Source organism: Diabrotica virgifera, chromosome 3 (assembly GCF_917563875.1).
Source record: "Diabrotica virgifera virgifera chromosome 3, PGI_DIABVI_V3a".
NCBI lineage: Eukaryota > Metazoa > Arthropoda > Insecta > Coleoptera > Chrysomelidae > Diabrotica > Diabrotica virgifera.
This window is the reverse complement of record NC_065445.1, coordinates 231,329,094-231,348,584: the sequence shown is the minus strand read 5'-3', so window position 1 is coordinate 231,348,584 and position 19,491 is coordinate 231,329,094. Positions and strand designations below refer to the sequence as shown.

The 19,491-nt window shown below is 34.5% G+C and overlaps 1 protein-coding gene across 1 annotated transcript in view; it reads right to left on the bottom strand.

Annotated features, from left to right (window-relative positions):
- The window catches only part of LOC126881585 (uncharacterized), a 72,647-nt gene that overhangs the window by 10,140 nt on the left and 43,016 nt on the right, over positions 1–19,491 (bottom strand). The window contains exons 2-3 of the mRNA XM_050645944.1: positions 18,218–18,298; positions 6,126–6,397 (exon numbers count right to left, since the gene is read on the bottom strand). Coding sequence (XP_050501901.1) covers positions 6,126–6,397; positions 18,218–18,298 — 353 coding nt within the window. The remainder of the gene's footprint in view (positions 1–6,125; positions 6,398–18,217; positions 18,299–19,491) is intronic.

Genomic DNA, 19,491 nt, shown 5'->3' with positions numbered 1-19,491 from the left:
TCCCCCGTCGTACGTCTCTGGTAATAGCCAGAAACGTTTGTTTAACGTAATTTAGTAGTTTGTATAGTACCTATACTTTCTGCCAAGTATGAAAAGAATACGTCGAATAGTTTTAAAATGCTGAGCAAAAATAGTTTTTAAATTTTTAGATAAAACACCCTGTAACTCAGTAAAGAACCACATTTTATTTAAGTGTTTTAGGTTAAATCTTCGTATTTTGTGCTAAGGTTTCTCCATTTACTATATGGACAATTATTAATGAAACACCCTGTATATCGCTCACTTTTTTGAAGACAATGGTTTCTGCTTTAAACTTTTAGTCTTATTCTAGTAAAAGTTATGAATCTTTTAAAGTACAAGGTGCAGAATCGTTAATTGGAAAGTTTAATCGCAAAATTTGACTGACATAATTTGAGATATAGATTTTAAATCAAATTCAAAAATAAAACATGAGTACAAAGAAGTTTTCTGGAAAATTTTGGATCAAAATGTTTTATAGAAAACAAATGGTGCAACGTTTAACATCTACGTTATAAATCCCCAAAATAACCCTAATTTTTCGAGATACTGATCATTGGTGGTGAATGGCTAATTTTGGTCTTACTTTATGTTTTTGATTGTGCTGAAAACGAAAATCAAATTTATTTTGAATTTTAGGTGGGAGAAAATTGTCAAAATCGCAATTTGGCAATAAAAATTAAAAAAAGTTAAACCACGTTTTTTTTTAAATTAAAAGTTGCACCATATTTTTCTATAATATATCTAGACCCAAAAGTCCCCATAAAACTTCTTTGAACTATATGGTTTAACATAAACGTAATCAAATAGATAAATTTTAAATTTTGTCACTTAATTTTTGCGATTTAACTCTGAAATTCACGAATCTGCACCTTTTATTTTTAAAAATTCATAACTTTTATAAAAAAAAGACAGAAAGACTACAGTTACTTTCATAGTCTTCACAAAGGTAAGAAATATATGCCATAGATATTTTAGAAAAAAATATTAAAATGGAACAGAGTTGTAGCGAGTTAAACGTAAAAATTCGTGACTTCACTTTTTTTTTTCATTTTTAGGTTAAAATTGCGATTTTGACAATGTTCCGTCACATAAAATTCAAAATAAGCCTCTTTTTCATTTTCAGCACATTTATTCACCTTATACACAGCAAAATTAGCCATTCACCTCCCATGGTCAGTATCTCGAAAAATAAGCGTTATTTTGGGGATGTATAACGTCTATATGTATAACAACGTATGTATAACAACGAAGTGTTCAGAGACATGGAAATTTTTAAACAAAATAAAGAACACAGAAAGAAATACTACTTCTGTTCAGTTAATATCAACAGAAAAATGGAAAGAATACTACGAGAGTTTGCTAACAGAAAGTAGAGCCGAATATACCACCTAATCACCAACAGAAGTATTCGTTGAAGGCGAAGAGATAGTAGTGGGAGTTGATATGGTGAAGAAAGCTGTAAATGAACTAAAAAATGGTAGAGCTCCAGGGCCAGAATATATTCCTGCCAAATTAATAAAATGTGGCACAGATAAACTCTTTCAAGCACTTACTTGGTGTATGAACAAATATATAAACGGTGTCACACCACCCAGTTTATGGAAAGTAGCTTATATTTCTTCCATTCATAAAAAATGAAATAAGTTGGATTGCTCAAATTACAGAGGAATATCGGTAACTAGTACACTAAGCCGGGTGTACGGGCGCATTCTTAGAAATCTCATTGACATGGAGTATAGGGAACAAGAAGAAGAAGAACAGGCTGGTTTCCGCTCTGGAAGGACTTGCACAGATAATGTCTTCTGCCTAAAACAATTAATTGAAAAAAAATCAGCAACCAATCACGAGACCCATCTTATGTTTGTTGACCTCCGTAAAGCATACGACAGCGTTCCTGTGACTAAATTGTGGAAATCACTACAAGAAACTAACATCAGCTACACTCTAGTCAACGCCTTAAAAAATCTATATGAAAATTCTACATCACAAGTAAAAATTGGCAACACACTATCTAAAAAGTTCACAGTTAACAAGGGTCTGCGCCAGGGCTGCTGTATTTCACCAACTTTGTTCAAGATATATGTTGCAAAAGCACTAAACCAGTGGAAACGCAAATGCCACGGTATGGGTATAGACCTCGGAGAGGTTTGTTTATATACCTTACAATTTGCTGATGACCAAGTGATCATAGCTAATGATAAAGACGACCTACAGTATATGGCAAGAAAACTAAAGGAGGAATATGAACAGTGGGGCTTGGAAATTAATGTGGAAAAAACTAAATACCTACCCATAGGAGCTGAGGATAATGAACAAATCACATCCTGTAGTGAATACACGTACCTGGGAGTAATATTCGATAGAACGGGAAAAGACGATGAGGAAATAAAGAAAAGGGTAACACAAGCTAGAAGAACAATTGGCTGCCTAAATGGAATACTTTGGAGCTCCGAAATAGGAATACAGCGAAAATACAATATCTATGAAACACTTATTAAAAGCAACCTACTTTACGAAGCAGAAACTTGGAGAATAACCGAGAACAACAGAAAAAACTTAGAAGCTGTAGAAATGGATGTGTTTAGAAGATCGTTAGGTATATCCCGTAGGGAAAGAGTTCGAAATGAGGAAGTAAGACGACGAATTGGAATAGATGGCTACTTAACAACAGACATTGAGAGGAAACAGTTGATTTGGTATGGTCATGTTCAAAGAATGGAAGACACAAGATTGCCAAAAAAGATCATGCAGTGGGTACCACCAAACCGCAAAAAACGAGGAAGACCCAAAAAGACATGGAAAGAAGGGGTAACCAAAGCAATGAGTGCAAGGGATCTTAGAGAGGGCCAATGGGATGATAGAAGGACGTGGAAGTTAGGCATCGGACAACGTCGAAAGACGTTCTAAAACCGATACATACATACATAACGTCTATATTAAAAGTTGCGCCATTTTTTTTCTATTAAACATTTGTAACTAAAACTTTCCAGAAAACTTCTTTGTACTCTATGTTTTAACATAAACGTGATTCATAACTTTTATAAAAAAAGACAGAAAGACTACAGTTACTTTCATAGTCTTCACAAAGGTAAGAAATATATGCCATAGATATTTTAGAAAAAAATATTAAAATGGAACAGAGTTGTAGCGAGTTAAACGTAAAAATTCGTGACTACACTTTTTTTTTTCATTTTTAGGTTAAAATTGCGATTTTGACAATGTTCCGTCACATAAAATTCAAAATAAGCCTCTTTTTCATTATCAGCACATTTATTCACCTTATACACAGCAAAATTAGCCATTCACCTCCCATGGTCAGTATCTCGAAAAATAAGCGTTATTTTGGGGATGTATAAGGTTTATATTAAAAGTTGTGCCATTTTTTTTTCTATTAAACATTTGTAACTAAAACTTTCCAGAAAACTTCTTTGTACTCTATGTTTTAACATAAACGTGATTAATAAGGTAATTTTTTTATTTTGCCTCTTAACTTTTGCGATTAAACTTTGCAATTCAGGAATCTGCACCTTGTACTTTAAAAAATTCATAACTTTTACTAGAATAAGACTAAAATCTTAAAACAGATACCGTTGTCTTCAAAAAAGTGAGCAACATATAGTGAACAAACCTTAGACAAAAATATTAAAATCGGCCAGAGTTGTAGCGAGTTAAACGCAAAAAAACGTGATTTCACTTTTTTTTATTTTTATGGTAAAATTGCAATTTTGACAATATTCCCCCACCTAAAATTTAAAACAAATTTCATTTTCGTTTTCAGCACTCAAAAACATAATCTAAGACCAAAATTAGCTATTCACCACCCATGGTCAGTATCTCGAAAAATAACCGTTATATTGGGGATTTCTAATGTCGATAATAAAAGTTGCACTATTTTTTTTCTATAAAACATTTTGATCTAACATTTTCCAGAAAACTTCTTTGTACTCTCTATTTTAACATAAACGTGATTAAAAGCCTAAATTTTAAATTTCATCACTCAACTTTTGCGATTAAACTTTGCAATGCACAGATCCGCACCTTTTCCTTTGAAAAATTCATAAATTCATTTTAGGTTAAAATTGCGATTTTGACAATGTTCCCCCACATAAAATTCAATATAAGCCTCATTTTCGTTTTCAGCACCTTCAAAAATATAAAGTATGAATAAAATTAGCCATTCACCTCTCCGTGGTCAGTACCTGGTCATTTTAGGTGTATCTCCCGCTCGCCTAATATTACATATTATTGTATTTCAATTTATAAATCAAAGATAGAATAAAAATTTAATTTTTTTAATATAACGCGGGCACATAAATTTGATACACCCTGTATATTGATTTGTAAATATTTATTAGAAGTTATATTTCACGCAAGGTGGTTTCTCCTTAATGAATTTTTCCATGAAGAATATTAAAAACATTTTTGTAAAATAAAAGTGAAGTGAAAGTTATTTAGGATTATTATTTTAAACCGATTGTTTATTACGGGAAAGGTAGAAGCCATAGGTAATTAGTTCTTAGAAAATGAAGGTGAAGAAAGTTTGGAATTTTAATCTCTGTTTGTTTAACCCCGAGTAAATTTTGTAGAATTTCCCGAAAGTAATTATTATGATGGTAGAAATATTTTTGAAAGTATGAGTGGGTTTTTCGAATGAAAAAAAAGAGTGGGGAAGAAGAAATGTCTCTGATTGGTTTGGCAAGTTGGAATGGGAAGGAGAGAAGGTTGAATTTTCAGATAGTTTTGGAAAGAGGGATTATTGTGTTACCGGCAGCCGAGAGGAGCAGTCATAAGTTTTCGTGAGTAGTTCAGAAGCAAGTACTAGTGTTTTGTTTTGATAGTGAGAGTAGCTGAAAAGTGGAACGAGAGACAAATCAAATCGAGATGAAATACCTCTTTGATTCTGTAAAGTCCAAGAGAGTAAGTTACAAGAATTATCATTATTAAAATTATTTGTGACACCAAGTAAAAAAGATACTTGGGTCTCAGGAGATTATTGTTGAGAGAAAGAGAGGAGAGAGTTTTGGAGTTTATTGAACGAGTACTGGCAAAAAAGAGGCCTGGCTTGTGTTTTTGGAGAAATAGTTGCTGGTATCCTGCAGGATTGTTTGCTGAGAACGGAGAGGGCTTTGATTGGTAGCCTAACATAATCAACAAGGAGGAGCTGTTTGGGTCAAGGGGAGACATCATTGTGTGTGAATCAAAAGGTTAGTCAATAACCTATGTGATAGATTCTTTTTTATAATCAGAAGTTAATTTTTTTTACGTAAAAGCATAAATATGAATTTAAGATTCCAACATTTCAAAAATTTAATAGGAAGTATAAGTAATTTTGCGAATACCAAATTTGTTTGTTTAGCTGGTTTTATTAATGGTATCAAGAACAAAGCGATAAATATTTGTTTGACTTAGATTAATTTTATGGTAAAAGTTTCTTTTGGACAGTTATGCCCACAGAATTTAATTGATAAATTTACAGAACATTGCTTTTGATAATAAAGGTAATTGTATGTGTTTATTTATGATTTTTCTATTTATTTCCTTTTCCTATTTTGTCCCGATAAGGATCAACTAAGAGATACTGAAGCCACGAGAAAGGATAAGTATAACCTAAGAGAATTTAATTAAATTTTTTATGACAAAAGGCACCCTGAAATTTTTTCTTAATTTTTTATGTATGATTTGCGTTAATTAAATAATTAATCAAATAAATACTAATTAATATAAAAGTAATAGAAAGCAGATCATAACAATATAGAGAACATCATTTAGTATAAAAACAAAAAAGTAGCATTCATTCACTAGTAGAACGCTTAGCGGAACTATGGTGGGACGTCGGCCAGTATGAAGGCCAAAGAAGAGGTGAATAGACGAAGTGAGAACCGATGCTAAAGAGATATTGAGGGTGGACAACTGGAGACTGGAGGAGAGCAGCCAGAGACAGAGATACTTGGAGGCGGATGCTGGGGGAGGCCAGGGCCCGACTTGGTCTGTAGCGCCATATAGGAGAGAGAGCATTCATTTTCTTTAAACTGACATTATATCATATCATCTTTGAAACCGAAGTTTAGTAGAAACAATAAAAGCAACATAAGTATATACCATACCTTTTTTATCACTTCATTATGCTGTGACTTTTGTTTATTACGTTGTGCAATTCGCTCTTCCTTTTGCAATTCCGCTTTCAACCTCTTTAGTTCTTGATTTTGAGCCCATAAAGTATCTTTTAAAGTTTCTAGAGTATTCCTCTTTCTGTTACCTTCTTGGGGCACTTGGTTACCGAGCGGTTCAGTGTATTTCTGTGGACCTAGTTCCACCAAGACTTGAAAATCTGCTCTGTTGCCTAATCGGAAGCCCCATCCCAGTCTAGAGTCAGTTCCTAGAAAATACAAGTTAAAAAATTGATATCAAACGATACATGTTGATAAAAGAAATATTACAAAGTTTTAAAAGGTGCTTTTTGTATATGTTTGATCCAAGGATATTACCCATCCTCTACGATTAAAGGTAATCTCAATGATATATTGCTGAAACTAACCATTACTAACACTTTTTATTGCAAATAATTTTGCTAATTTAATCATAAACGTGGGGAAACGGAAGATATTGGCCTGCTTCTCACTAAACAATACCCTGCAATCAATTCTGAGAATTCACCTAAAGATATATGTCGTCTTTAGATCAATGAATGTACCATTTTAAAATGGCTAAAATTAATCTTCTTTTTCTAGTGCGGACTCCACTAATGAAGGTTGTCTATAACCATTGCAAATTCGTCTCTATCTTCTGCTTTTCTTCAAAGCGTCTATGTGTTTAACCCGCTACAGTCGCGAATGTTGTTCAGCCAGGCTATTTGTCGCCTACTAGGACTGCGTTTTCATTTGACTTTAACCTTCATAATCAGCTGGAACAACTCGTCGTACTTATCAATTCTAAGTGTGTGCCCCAAATATGCTGTCTATAGTGTCTTTCTCCTTTTAATGGTGGTCAAACTTTCTCTGTCTCTTCACATTCTGTGTAACACCATTCGTAAAATGATCGGTCCATAGTATTTTCAAATTTCTCCTAAAAAGCCACATCTTACAAGCTCCCAGCTTTCTCATTAAGTCAACATTAACAGTCCAAGTTTCGACATCATAAATAAGAATACTTATAGTGGATATAACATTTCACTATCTGATATCGAATTTGAAGATTGAATCTTTGGCTACTCAGTTTCCTCATCTTCAAAAAGCCTGCTCTTGATTGCTTTATTCTTGATCGAATTTTTGATTTCGGATTTAGATCTTCCGTAATCCAGATTCCTATCTTTAATAGACCGAACACAGAAATAAATAGATCAACTAAAAGGAGCGTGGAATAGACTGATATGAGAAACGCTATATTTAAGGCTAGAAAATGGTCCTAGGCGAAGAAAAGAGAATAACGAAAAAAACTAGGACACCAAAAATAGTCTAACTAATTATTAAAAAAGAAAATATGAAATATCGAATAATAATAAAGATGGAAATAAATGTAAAACATTTAAGAATAAAATGAACTACGAATTAAAGATGAGTAAGGAAAACCCACTGGTTCTTGCATTTGTCGATTTCGAGAAGGCTTTTGATTCTGTAGAGTTTGAAACAGTACTGGAAGCCCTAAAGCAAATCCGAATAGGTAGACTACATACACGTCACTAATCAAAAACATAATATATTAGAACGCTACATCAAGTATACAACTACACGAAGAAGCAGGAAAAATTTAGCTTAGGTCGAGAAGTAAGACAAGGAGACAATATTTCACCAAAATTGTTCACGGCAGCTCTAGAGTCAATCACTCAACGAAAAAGGTACGTAATATTAATAAAAATGTTAATTCAGACAACAAAAGCAACACTTAAAATTTGTCCAATTCTTGGTTTATTGGAACAACAAAGCGATGTTCATCAATTCATTATGTTCGTTAAGGCGAATTTACACTTATTCACTTTAGGCCGATGTCAGATTATGCGTTTTGACCGGATGCGTTTCTGCCGCATCCGGTGAAAACGCATAGTGTGACAGATCGGTCCGGTTGCAATGGAAACGGATGCGTTTTGAGTCATCGGTACGCGCTTACAAACTGCACCAGACTAAACGCATAGTGTGACAGGTCGGTCCGGTTGTGTTGGAAACGGATGCGTTTTCACCGCATCCGGTCAAAACGCATAATGTGGCATCGGCCTTAGATGTACACTGCGGATGATACATGAATAGTGAAAGTGTAGATTGAAAGGCCAGCAATTTACATTTTCAATTTTCACCGACGGAATTCGTTTCACAGCGTTTTCAAAATGGCAAATAGTCCTGGTGTGGAGTTAATAAGTAAAGCATTATTAGAAGAATGTTGAAAATTGGAAAAAAATCAGGGAGTTTGCCTCTTTAAACCAAAATAAACAAGGAGTATAAACATCACCGCTTCCTGCTCCACTCTTTTCTGACTTTCTAATTTTTTATAACTCGGAACAATAGCGTGCGCGGATAGTTTTTATTTTTGATTTTATGTCGCCTATATTTAATCCAGATAAATTTAGCTCTTTTAGTACAGACTGGTATGCATTTTCACGGATGTGTATTTTATGGTAGTCCTCAGATTTATTATTCCACAGACACTCATGATTACGATATACTTCGAGAAATATATGCATATGTTCGTCTTTCCACTGAAAAGCCATTTTACGCATCGTATCAAAATATAAAAATTTATTCGACTCCGTATTGATGGCATGGAATGTTCAATGATCCGAAAAAAACAAGTTTACACTTTACAGTAGGGGTTCACGGTGGATGAATCATCCAGCCAGTTCATCAAAAGTAGGAAGACGTTCTACTTTGTTTACTGTTTACTTTGGATGTGCATCTTGGATGAAGTGTAGATGAAGACTATGTTTATACCTTTCATTGCGGATGAATCATCCGCAATGTACATCTAAAATGAATAAGTGTAAATTCGCCTTTAGTTGATCCAATGTATTACGTTTATTGAATGGATGAACATCCATTTATTAATATTACGAACCCTGTTCACGAACACTATTCAACAACGAACACTATTCATTGAAACAACAACCTCGTTAATTGACCGACGAAGACTATTCGTTGTGTCAATAACAGTGTTATTTCTCCTAACGTATTTCGTTTATGTCTACAATTATTTCCGTTTATTCTTACAATGAATTCCGTTCATTCCCACAATAAATACGGATATTCTTACGAGCAATTCTATTCATCCCTACTATGAACGTATTTTATATTGGTAATTACCGAATGCATTAGCTCTATGTATGATATTAATTGATTAATAATAATTTTGCAAATCCCCCTTTTTTGTCCTAAACCTAATGGACTTTACACTGTGTGATTTCTCATCTTATACAGTGCGCTGGAAAAAGTGTTGTCCCCTTATTAACTTATTTATTTTTAGCATATAAGCAAAACGCTCGGACAGGTCGATTTTTAAAATAATCAAAGTATATTATAACATCAATGTTTCGAACTTTACGCGATCCCTCTTCAGGTAACAGCCACAACTTTGGTTTTTTTAAATAGGAAAGTACATCATGTGACAGCTCATTTAAAAGCGTTTGAAATAGTGATTCCAAAAATGTATAACACTTTAATCCTTTTGGAGAGCGCAGGTGCAAAATTTCGATCGAATTCTTTTTAAACGCATTCATTTTTTTTAATCCTGAGAAAACTAATAAGTATTTTTGAAAAATGTAAACGCAGAATGAAAGATTATTACCAAGGGCTTAAAGTCCCTTAGAATAAACAAAAAGTTTCTTTTGAATGGTATATTTGAAATTAAAAATCATACTAAATTTTCTCTTTTTCACCCCCGTGACTTATTAAAATAATCATTATAGAAGTTCTCAGGGACTTCAGACCCTCGATAATACTGTAATATTTTATTTTGCGTTTAAATTTTTCAAGAATACTAATTAGTATTCTCAGGATTCGAAAAAAAGCATACGATAATAGACACACGAAAACTTCCTTCCAGTACGGACTACACTTGGAAACGAAATGAAATTATTCGGCATTTCGGCAGAGGTAACAGCATTGTTTAACAAAGAACGATAAGTAAAAGCCGTTACATTTCAAATGGTCAAGCAAAACATTTATTGTTTCAACAACTTCGTTTATTGTTACCATGAACGCATTGATTGTGGTTATTAAACGCAGTACTAGATTAATTAATGCATTTGTTGTCACAACAATCAGTTTACATCTATGGAATAATCAAATATTACCCTATATTAACAACATTTGTACATTGTTTTAATGAAATCTGTACGTTGTCACGATAAACCAAGGTAATTACTTATCATCTACGAAATCAAGAAAGTGCTTTGCTGCCAGAATTACCATTATTTATTAAATATACGAAACTAACTTATTGTCTGAATAAATTGAGTGTTATTGATTAATGTACTCTAGTTATTTTCACAATTATTATTCAATCATTGTGACAATAACCAAATATATTGATCAATGTCTAAAAATTAAATTGTTGTTACAACGAAATACTATTCAATAATCACTGTTAATCAATTTTACGAACTAAATTTTTTTGAGTGATATTTAAGAACACTCAATGGCAAGATATGGGCATCAATATAGATGGAGAAAGATTAAATCATCTGAGGTTTGCGGATGATGTATTAATCGCAGATAACTTTCTACAGTTTCTGTGAGATATTCGCTTAAAACTCTGTCTGAGAGAGCTCTGTCTTAAAAATAAACTTTGAGAAAACTAAACTTATGACAAATCTCGTAATCAGTGGAAAAAAAAACTATTGACAATAATACCATTCAACAAACAGACACTTACAAATATCACGAGATCAAAATAAGCAGAGACAGGGAAACACAGAAAATACAGAGGCAAATAGGCCTGACATGGGCAGCATTTGGCAAACTAAGCCATATTCTAAAAAGTTCAATTCCCATGTGTCTCAAGCGAATGGTTTATAACCAGTGGCGGCTTGTCCTATGAGGCAGGTGAGGCAGTGCCTCACCAGTATATCAATCGACTATTTACGTTATTTCGTTGTTTCATAATCAGTTTTTTAAATATAATTTAGCTTAGGAAATAGCTTCAGAACAACAGTAATTTAGCTTTTTGAAATTTCCTAAATAACTTTATTTTTATGAACTAAGTTAAAATCGGTACGGCCTTGACTCTTTATCTTTGTATTAGTCTTCCACGTGCCAGTATTATATGTATCTATGCATCACGCATCTCATTCCAACTTTCTCAAATCATTACAGTTGAAGCTAGCCTCACACCATCCTTGTCTAGCATATTACCGGTTCTTAAAATTCGACAACGACAACAGTAATACCGGCAAAATTTAAAAAATGTGCCACCGATTCTGGGAACAAAATTCATCTATTCTCGAGGCCGGCCTCAAACACGTGTTTTTTTACTTAAGGTTCCGCGGAACGGAATAGGAATAGCCGAACTGAACCGACTACAAGCACAAGTCGATTGCAGATCATAGCTTTCTATTCATACGCGGTATATACGAATGGATTATTATATTTTTTTAGAAGTTATGGATATGTATTTAAAACTTTGTTCATTTTAAATCTTTGTTCATGATCACCTAATATATTGTTCTGAAGCTATTTCTTTGTGGCATTTATGTAATTTATTATTCTAAATGGGAAATAAGTCACAATTTAACTTAAAAAATGTTTTTATTAACGTTTCCACTTCCACATCGAACGTCTACATACAAAAGTAGTTTTTAAGTGTTTCAAAATGTTGTATTTTGTGTTTGTGTTTTTTTGGTAAAATATATAACTAATACATTATTTTTCTTTATTTATTTGTTATATTTACATAAAAAAGTAGTTTTTAAGTGTTTCAAAAATGTTGTATGTTGTGGTTGTGCTTTTTTTTGTAAAATTTTTTTGAACATAGTTATTCAAATCAGAGTGAGAAAAGATTTAAGCGAATAATATTGCAACATGATTCCCACGGCCTTAGCTCATTCCCCATATCTTCCACGATTTTTGAAAATACTCACACTCTTTTGTTATGTAAAATTTGAAGTTTTCGATATGGAATTGGAATTCAAAATAGCTCTATACACTGAGGCTGAAAGCATTTGAGTCGATCGCATTCACGGGAAAACTTTTAGAGAACTAATCGGCAGCAAATATTTCTTAAGGATTTTTTGTCCGGAATTTTTTGTGGGGAAATTTTGTCTAAAAAATTTGTGGGGATTATTTGTCCGGGATTTTTTGTGGAGATTTTTTGTCTGGGGATTTTTTGTTGAGATTTTTTGTCCGGGGATTATTTGTCTGGGAATTTCTTGTCCAGGGATAATGGGGATTATTTGTCCTAGCTTCGTCCTAGCGTTATGACGTCACAAAATCGACTTTCCGGCCATTAAAGAGAAGCTAACATTAATAATAAAATTCCTCAGGTGTAGTGTGCCTCACCACCTTCTACTATCACGAGCCGTCCCTGTTTATAACCAATGTGTTTTGCTTGTACAAACTTATGGAGCAGAGACTTTAACACTGACGCAAAAATCCGCGAATAACCTCAGAGTTACACAGCGAGCCATGGACCATGCAATGCTGAACGTGAGCTTTCGAGATCACATAACAAACCAACAAATCAGGCATATATCAGGTGTTCAATAGGTCATCAAAAGAGCTACGACGTTTTAGTGGAACTGGGAAGGGTACCAGACGCGGATCCAAGGGGGGGTCAATGGAGTCAATTGCCCCCTCCTAGAGACTTCGCCTGGTGTTGCATTTTTTTTAAGAAAGAGATAATTACGATTGAAAATAAATAGTGGGTTTTGTGTCCTGTTGGTAACTAAATAACTGAAACATAAAACAGAATTCCTTCTCTGAAGTAAGTATTCTCAGTCTTACTGTCTGATGTCGAGTCTTGGACTGTAAATAAAATTGATCTAGGAAGGAGGAAAATGCTGTTTTTGTTTTTATTTGATTCAGAGTTGGACCACCATCTCCAGATAGCTATTTCTGCATTTCATGCGTTCTCGGTGGAACTATGCAGTCACAACTCTAAACCAAATATCAACAGCCTGCCTATTTAAGGGAAATCACCGCGATGCAATGATTTAACCTTTGAGACGCAAAACAGTGACATCTCTCGTAAAACGAGGAAAACGATAAGCCCTAGATAAAAAAGTTTACTACAATTCAACAATTAAAATAACTGAAATAAAAATAATAAACAATATTTTAAATCCAAGACTATTCGTTAAAATCGATCTACTTAAATCGCCTTGAGCTTATGAAGCTCGAAATGTGGTGCAATAGAAGAATTTTAAAAGCATCTTGGGTGAAGAAGATTCGAAACTCCACCATACTAGAACCTCTCAGCAAGATTACTGAGATTATAGAAGGCATCAAGAAGAGAAAAGTGGAGTATTTTGGACATGTAATGAGAAGTTTCAAATATAGGTTGCTACAAAATATTATGCAAGTGAAAGTAGAAGCCAAACGCAGTCCAAGACGAAGAAGTACTTCGTGGTTGATTTAGGGTGGCAGTGAATAAAATAATTAAGATAGCTATGATATAAACCAACGTTCTGAAAGGACATGGTACATGAAGAAAAAGAAAGTAACAGGCCATTCCGAAAAAGAATCCTGCGTACGCAAGTGACAAGAAAATTTTTATTTCATTGTCCCCTCCTTGCAAGGTTGCTGGATCCGCCGTTGAAGGGTACTTAACTAGAATACAATATGGACAGTGGACAAGACGAATCATGGAATGGAGGCCCAGAAACTCCAAAATAAGCCGAGGACGACCACCAACTAGATAGACGGACGATATAAAATGTAGTTGCGGGAAACTGGCTACAAGCGGCCCAGTGTAGAGAACGCTGGAAAGAACTGAGGGAGGCCTTTGTCCAGCGGTGGACGCGATTGGCTGATTGATGATGATGTAGGAAAATGTATGGAAGGGAAATGTCAGGAACTACAAGAACTCAGCAAGAACATGGCGCCTCAAATCTACATTGAAGACTGAAAGAACTTACAGACTACAGCAGACGAAGAACACACATCACGTAAAGCATTGAAAAGGAATATACGGAGACTTATTCGAATTCTCAACCATATAATATATGAAGATGACATCCCGGAGGATTGGCTTAAATCAATCATGTGAGAGAGAAGTTGTAATAAATTTAAATACTGCGCCAAACTGAGGTTTGATGAATTTTATGTCTGCTTCACAGAAACTTTTAGAAATGTAGTTACCAACCTCTATTAATGGAGAGAGCATAAAACAAGAAGCTTAACTTTCGAGCCATATGTTTAAAAGTTGTTTTCATTCAAGTAGCAAAACTGAAATGGAAATTTGCTTTGTATACCCTAACGCACATTGGTCATCATTATCATCATCATTCAACCTCTTCTGTCCACTGCTGGACATAGATCTCTCCCATTTTTCGCCACTCTCCACAGTTCTATGCGTCTTCTTGCCATTTCTTGGATATTCGTTTAATGTCGTCCATCCAGCGTGTTGGCTGTCCACTGCTGCATTTGTCTTATTTTGGGCGCCAGTCAATTAGTTTTCTGGTCCATCTTAAGTCTTTTAGTCTCGCTATGTGACCTGGCCAATTCCATTTCAGCTTGGCTATACGTTCGACACCATCAGTGATACCTGTTCTTTTCCTTAGGTCTTGGTTCCTTATTTTGTCTTTTTTTTTCTCACGCCGAGAATTGATCTTTCCATGCGCCTTTGTGTCACTCGCATCTTTTGTGCTGTTGTTTTTGTGATCGTGAGAGTTTCTGCTCCGAATGTTATAATAGGAAGAACGCATTGGTCAAATGTCTTCCGTTTCATAGTTATCGGGATTTTGCTCTTAAAGATGTCTCTTAGTGAACCATACGCCTCCCAAGCAAGTGTTATTCGTCGTTGAAATTCACAGGTCTGATTATCCTTGCTTATTCTAATTTCATGACCGAGATATATGAACTTTTCTGTCGATTCTACCACTTGATTTTGGATGGAGTATCATTGGAGCATTGTAGTAACATTGGATGGAGATAGAGCACATTGGTGGAGCAAAATAATTGTACCTTTAAAACTATTGAATTATAAACGACAAAGAAGAATACCACAAATTAGATGATCAGATGACGTAAAACAAGATACTGGATCTAGATGCATACAAATAGCTCAGGATAAATTTCGATAGATTGAAAAGAGAAATATTTTTTATTTGACGTTCATGAAAGAAACGTGTAGTATTTTTTGTATAGTAAAAACTTATTGGTACACTTTTCTGGTGACACCTCCAAGACTTCTACAATTTGCAAGTCAAATGGATGCTGCAGTGAAGACGAGAGGGAAGGAATTCTACACTATGCAATTCACATCCTCCGTCTGCAGCTGGTAAAGTTCCAACGGAAAAATGCACCTAGTTACTCTACGGAGTAATACGACTATAAAATAAAAATGTATACCATTTTTATTCAGTTGCAATGCGAAGGCAAAACAATCTTACTTTTCAATCAGAATACGGAGTGCAGTCCAGTCCCTTGAATCGCGATTTTCGGCTCTTATTGGAGCCTTCATCGGAAGGAACGTAGGCACTGTTCTCCATATTTTAACTGATTCGCATCGAGAGGTTCTCCCACCCATTGCAACTGAAGTGATGATAGTAGGTGGCTAGCGCCATCTGGCATTGAAAGACGAAGTAGTTTTCAATCCTAATAGTAAATTATTAATATTGAAAATATTAAAAATATTACTAAAAGATTTTTAAATTGAAAACTTATTGGTACACTTTCCTGGTGACACCTCCAAGACTTCTACAATATGCAAGTCAAATGGATGCTGCAGTGAAGACGAGAGGGAAGGAATTCTAAATGGATGCTGCAGTGAAGACTTTCTTGTTTTTTATTGTTTAGTTATTTAAAGACAATAAATATAATTTTAAGGAAAAATATAGAGTACGGATAGGTAACAAATTCTCAGAATCGTTCGAAATAAGCAGTGGCCTGAAACAAGAAGATGCGCTCTCACCTCTCCTTTTTAATATAATCCTGGAGAAAGTAGTAAGAACAGCACAAATTACAACAGAATTACTAACAGTAAATGGACCAAAATTACTACTATAGCATACGAGGATGACATTGACATTGTGGGAAGCACAGTCACCAATGTGAAGGAAACTTTCAATAAATTGGAGGTAGAGGCAAAGAAAACTGGAATAGGGCAAAATGTTACGATAGACCTATATAACTTTGAAAGATTGGAGAGTTTTAAATACCTCTAAGCAACAATCACTGCAGATAACGATATCACGGAAGAGATTAAAGGGAGAATTCAGGCAGCAAACAGATGTATGTAAAGCCTCCACAATACTATTAAATCTAAGAGCCTAACACGAGCATCAAAGATCAGAATATATAAAACAGTGATTAGACCGCTGCTCTTGTATGGGTGTGAGACGTGGACTCTGACCAAAGCAACTGAATGGAAACTTAGATGTTTTTAGAGAAAAATCCTCAGAAGAATCTTTGGACCTTATCACGACCCTAATAGCAACCAATACCGAATGAGAACAAATGCTGAGGTCAAGCAGATGTATAGGGCGAGTAACGTAGTCCAAGATATTAAATCTCAGCGTCTAAGATGGGCTGACCTTGTCCATCTGGACAAGGATTATGAGGAAAGTAATGGATGATCGGACAGGCATTAGATGGAACCTCTTTAATCAGCTTGAAAATCTTGAATTTGCTGACGACGTCTGCCTGTTAACAGAACACAGAACTCACATGCAAACAAAAGTCGATAAGCTAACACAGTACTCTGATATGATTGGTCTCCGGATAAATACAGAGAAGACAAAAATCTTAAAAAATGATAAAAAATGATAAAAAATGATAAATGATAAAAATGATAAAAATAAAAGACAAAGAAATTGAAGAAGTAGAGAAAGTCACGTATTTGGGATCAATCATGGAAAGAAAAGGAGGATGCATGAAAGACATACAAGCAAGAATAACGAAGGCACAATTCGCCTTCAATGCGTTAAATAAAATCTGGCAAACAAGTGAAATAACAGAGTCAACAAAAATCAATATATTCAATACATGTGTAAAAAGCATATTACTCTACGGAGCAGAAACTTGGAAGCACGACGAAAGCACAACAAAGAGGCTACAGACTTTTGTAAATAGGTCCTTAAGAAAGATCTTAAAAATTTACTGGCCTAATATAATAACAAATGAAGAACTATGGAAACGAACGAAACAAACCAGTATAATAGCAACAATCAGACAGAAGAAATGGAAATGGATCGGCCATACGTTAAGAAAAGATCCTAGTAACATCACAAGAGAAGCACTCGAATATCAACCTGAGGGTACAAGGAAGAGGGGACGACCAGATAATACTTGGAAGAAAACAGTAACCAGAGAACACAACAGAATCGGCTTAAGTTGGGGGGAAGTGAAAAACAAAGGAAGAAACAGAGGAGAATGGAAGGAACTGGTACGCAGATTAACCAGAGAATAAACACAAGAAGACGCGCTGAGCTGGCCACCAGCCGTCTTACACTATCGGCCAAGAAACGCAGATGCGCCCAATACTCCACTAGGAGTGATGGTCCAAGAGAGAGAGAGACCGCTGCTCTTGTATGGGTGTGAGACGTGGATTCTGACCAAAGCAATTGAATGGAAACTTAGATGTTTTTAGAGAAAAATCCTCAGAAGAATCTTTGGACCTTATCACCAATAGCAACCAATACCGAATGAGAACAAATGCTGAGGTCAAGCAGATGTATAGGGCGAGTAACATAGTCCAAGATATTAAATCTCAGCGTCTAAGATGGGCTGACCTTGTCCATAGACTCCCTAATAACTGCCTTACCAAACTGATCTGGGAGCAAGCCCTCACAGGAAGAAGGCCCTTAGGACGCCCACGAATGCGATGGAGAGACAATATATGCTCAGATCTAAGAACAATGGGGCTACCCACTGACCCAACTATCATGGACGACCGTTAGAGATGGAAGCGAGTTGTGCAGTCAGCCAAGACCCACCCTGGGTTGTAGTGCTACCAGAAGAAGAAGAAGAAAAAATATCAGCTTTTACTTATCTGTAAAAAACAACTGGTTTCATAATTATCTACTATAGCTATACGTAGTATACACGAAATAACTTACCTTTTTTTAAGGTTGGAATACTTGAATAAATTACCGACAGCAAGGATGGCAGTTCATCTGGGATAATTAGCGAATTTATACCTAAAAAATAAAAAATTATATAAATTAAATAAAAATAAATTCACAGTTAACGATATAGCGAAAGAGATTTAAGACACTGACAAAGTCAATTTACAACATCACTAAAACTTTTATCAAATTCATTCCCAATAATATATTTTATCGCCAACCGTCACTAAAGTCATTCATTATTGTACTCATTTGACGCCATTTGCAGCAGTAAAGTAACAATTTATTGTACTGAAAGAAGAATTTTACTTTACCTGCCGCGATTAATCAAATTACCCGAGATTGAATGTAAGTTGTCGATGGCAGTAATTGATTATTTATTTGAGTGAACTTAAAATTTATTTACTTTAATTATTGAAAATATTGTACACAGTTTACGTTATTATTAATTAAATTTATGCCAAAAGTGAAATTTTGTAGTATTTTGCAATTATATTCCCAAAAAAAGAAGTGCTAAATTTCTTATTAAATGCACCTGATAATGATTATTTAATGATGAAGGTAATTCAACAAAAATAAAATTACTAGTATGATACATATTATACCGGGTGTCCATCTATATTTTCCCCCATTTTAACTGCCTATAACTTCTAAACGGCTCAAGATAGAAACATGCGGTTTTCGCTGAAATGTTTTATTTTACTAAAAGTTTTGTATGAATCGATTGAGTTTTTTATATCGCTTTCAATTACGAAAATAAAAATGGCGGATTTTTGAAAAAAACTTTGTTGACTTTTTTTTAATGGAACACACAGTATATTTTTTTGTAAGTTGAAAGAACGATCATTCACCTATCCAGCGATATAAAGTTTTTTAAAATCGGTTGTCAAATCACTGAGTAATTAATTTTTAAAATGAGAGGTGCAGCGTGGATATCGCATACCTAAATAACATGTAACTAAGCAAAATGATATTATGTTGTGATTTTCACATTGCATCTCTCATTTTAAAAATTAATTTCTCAGTCATTTGACAACCGATTTTAAAAAAATCGCTGAATAGGTAAATGACCATTTTTTCAAGTTACAAAAAAATATACTGGGTGTTTTAATAAAAAAAGTCAACAACGTCTTTTTTTTCAAAAATCCGCCATTTTCTATTTAAAAGCGATATGAAAAATGGCCATTTACCTAAAAAATTGAAAAAACGATCATTTACCTATCTCGCGATATAAAAATTTTCAAAATCGGTTGTCAAATGACTGA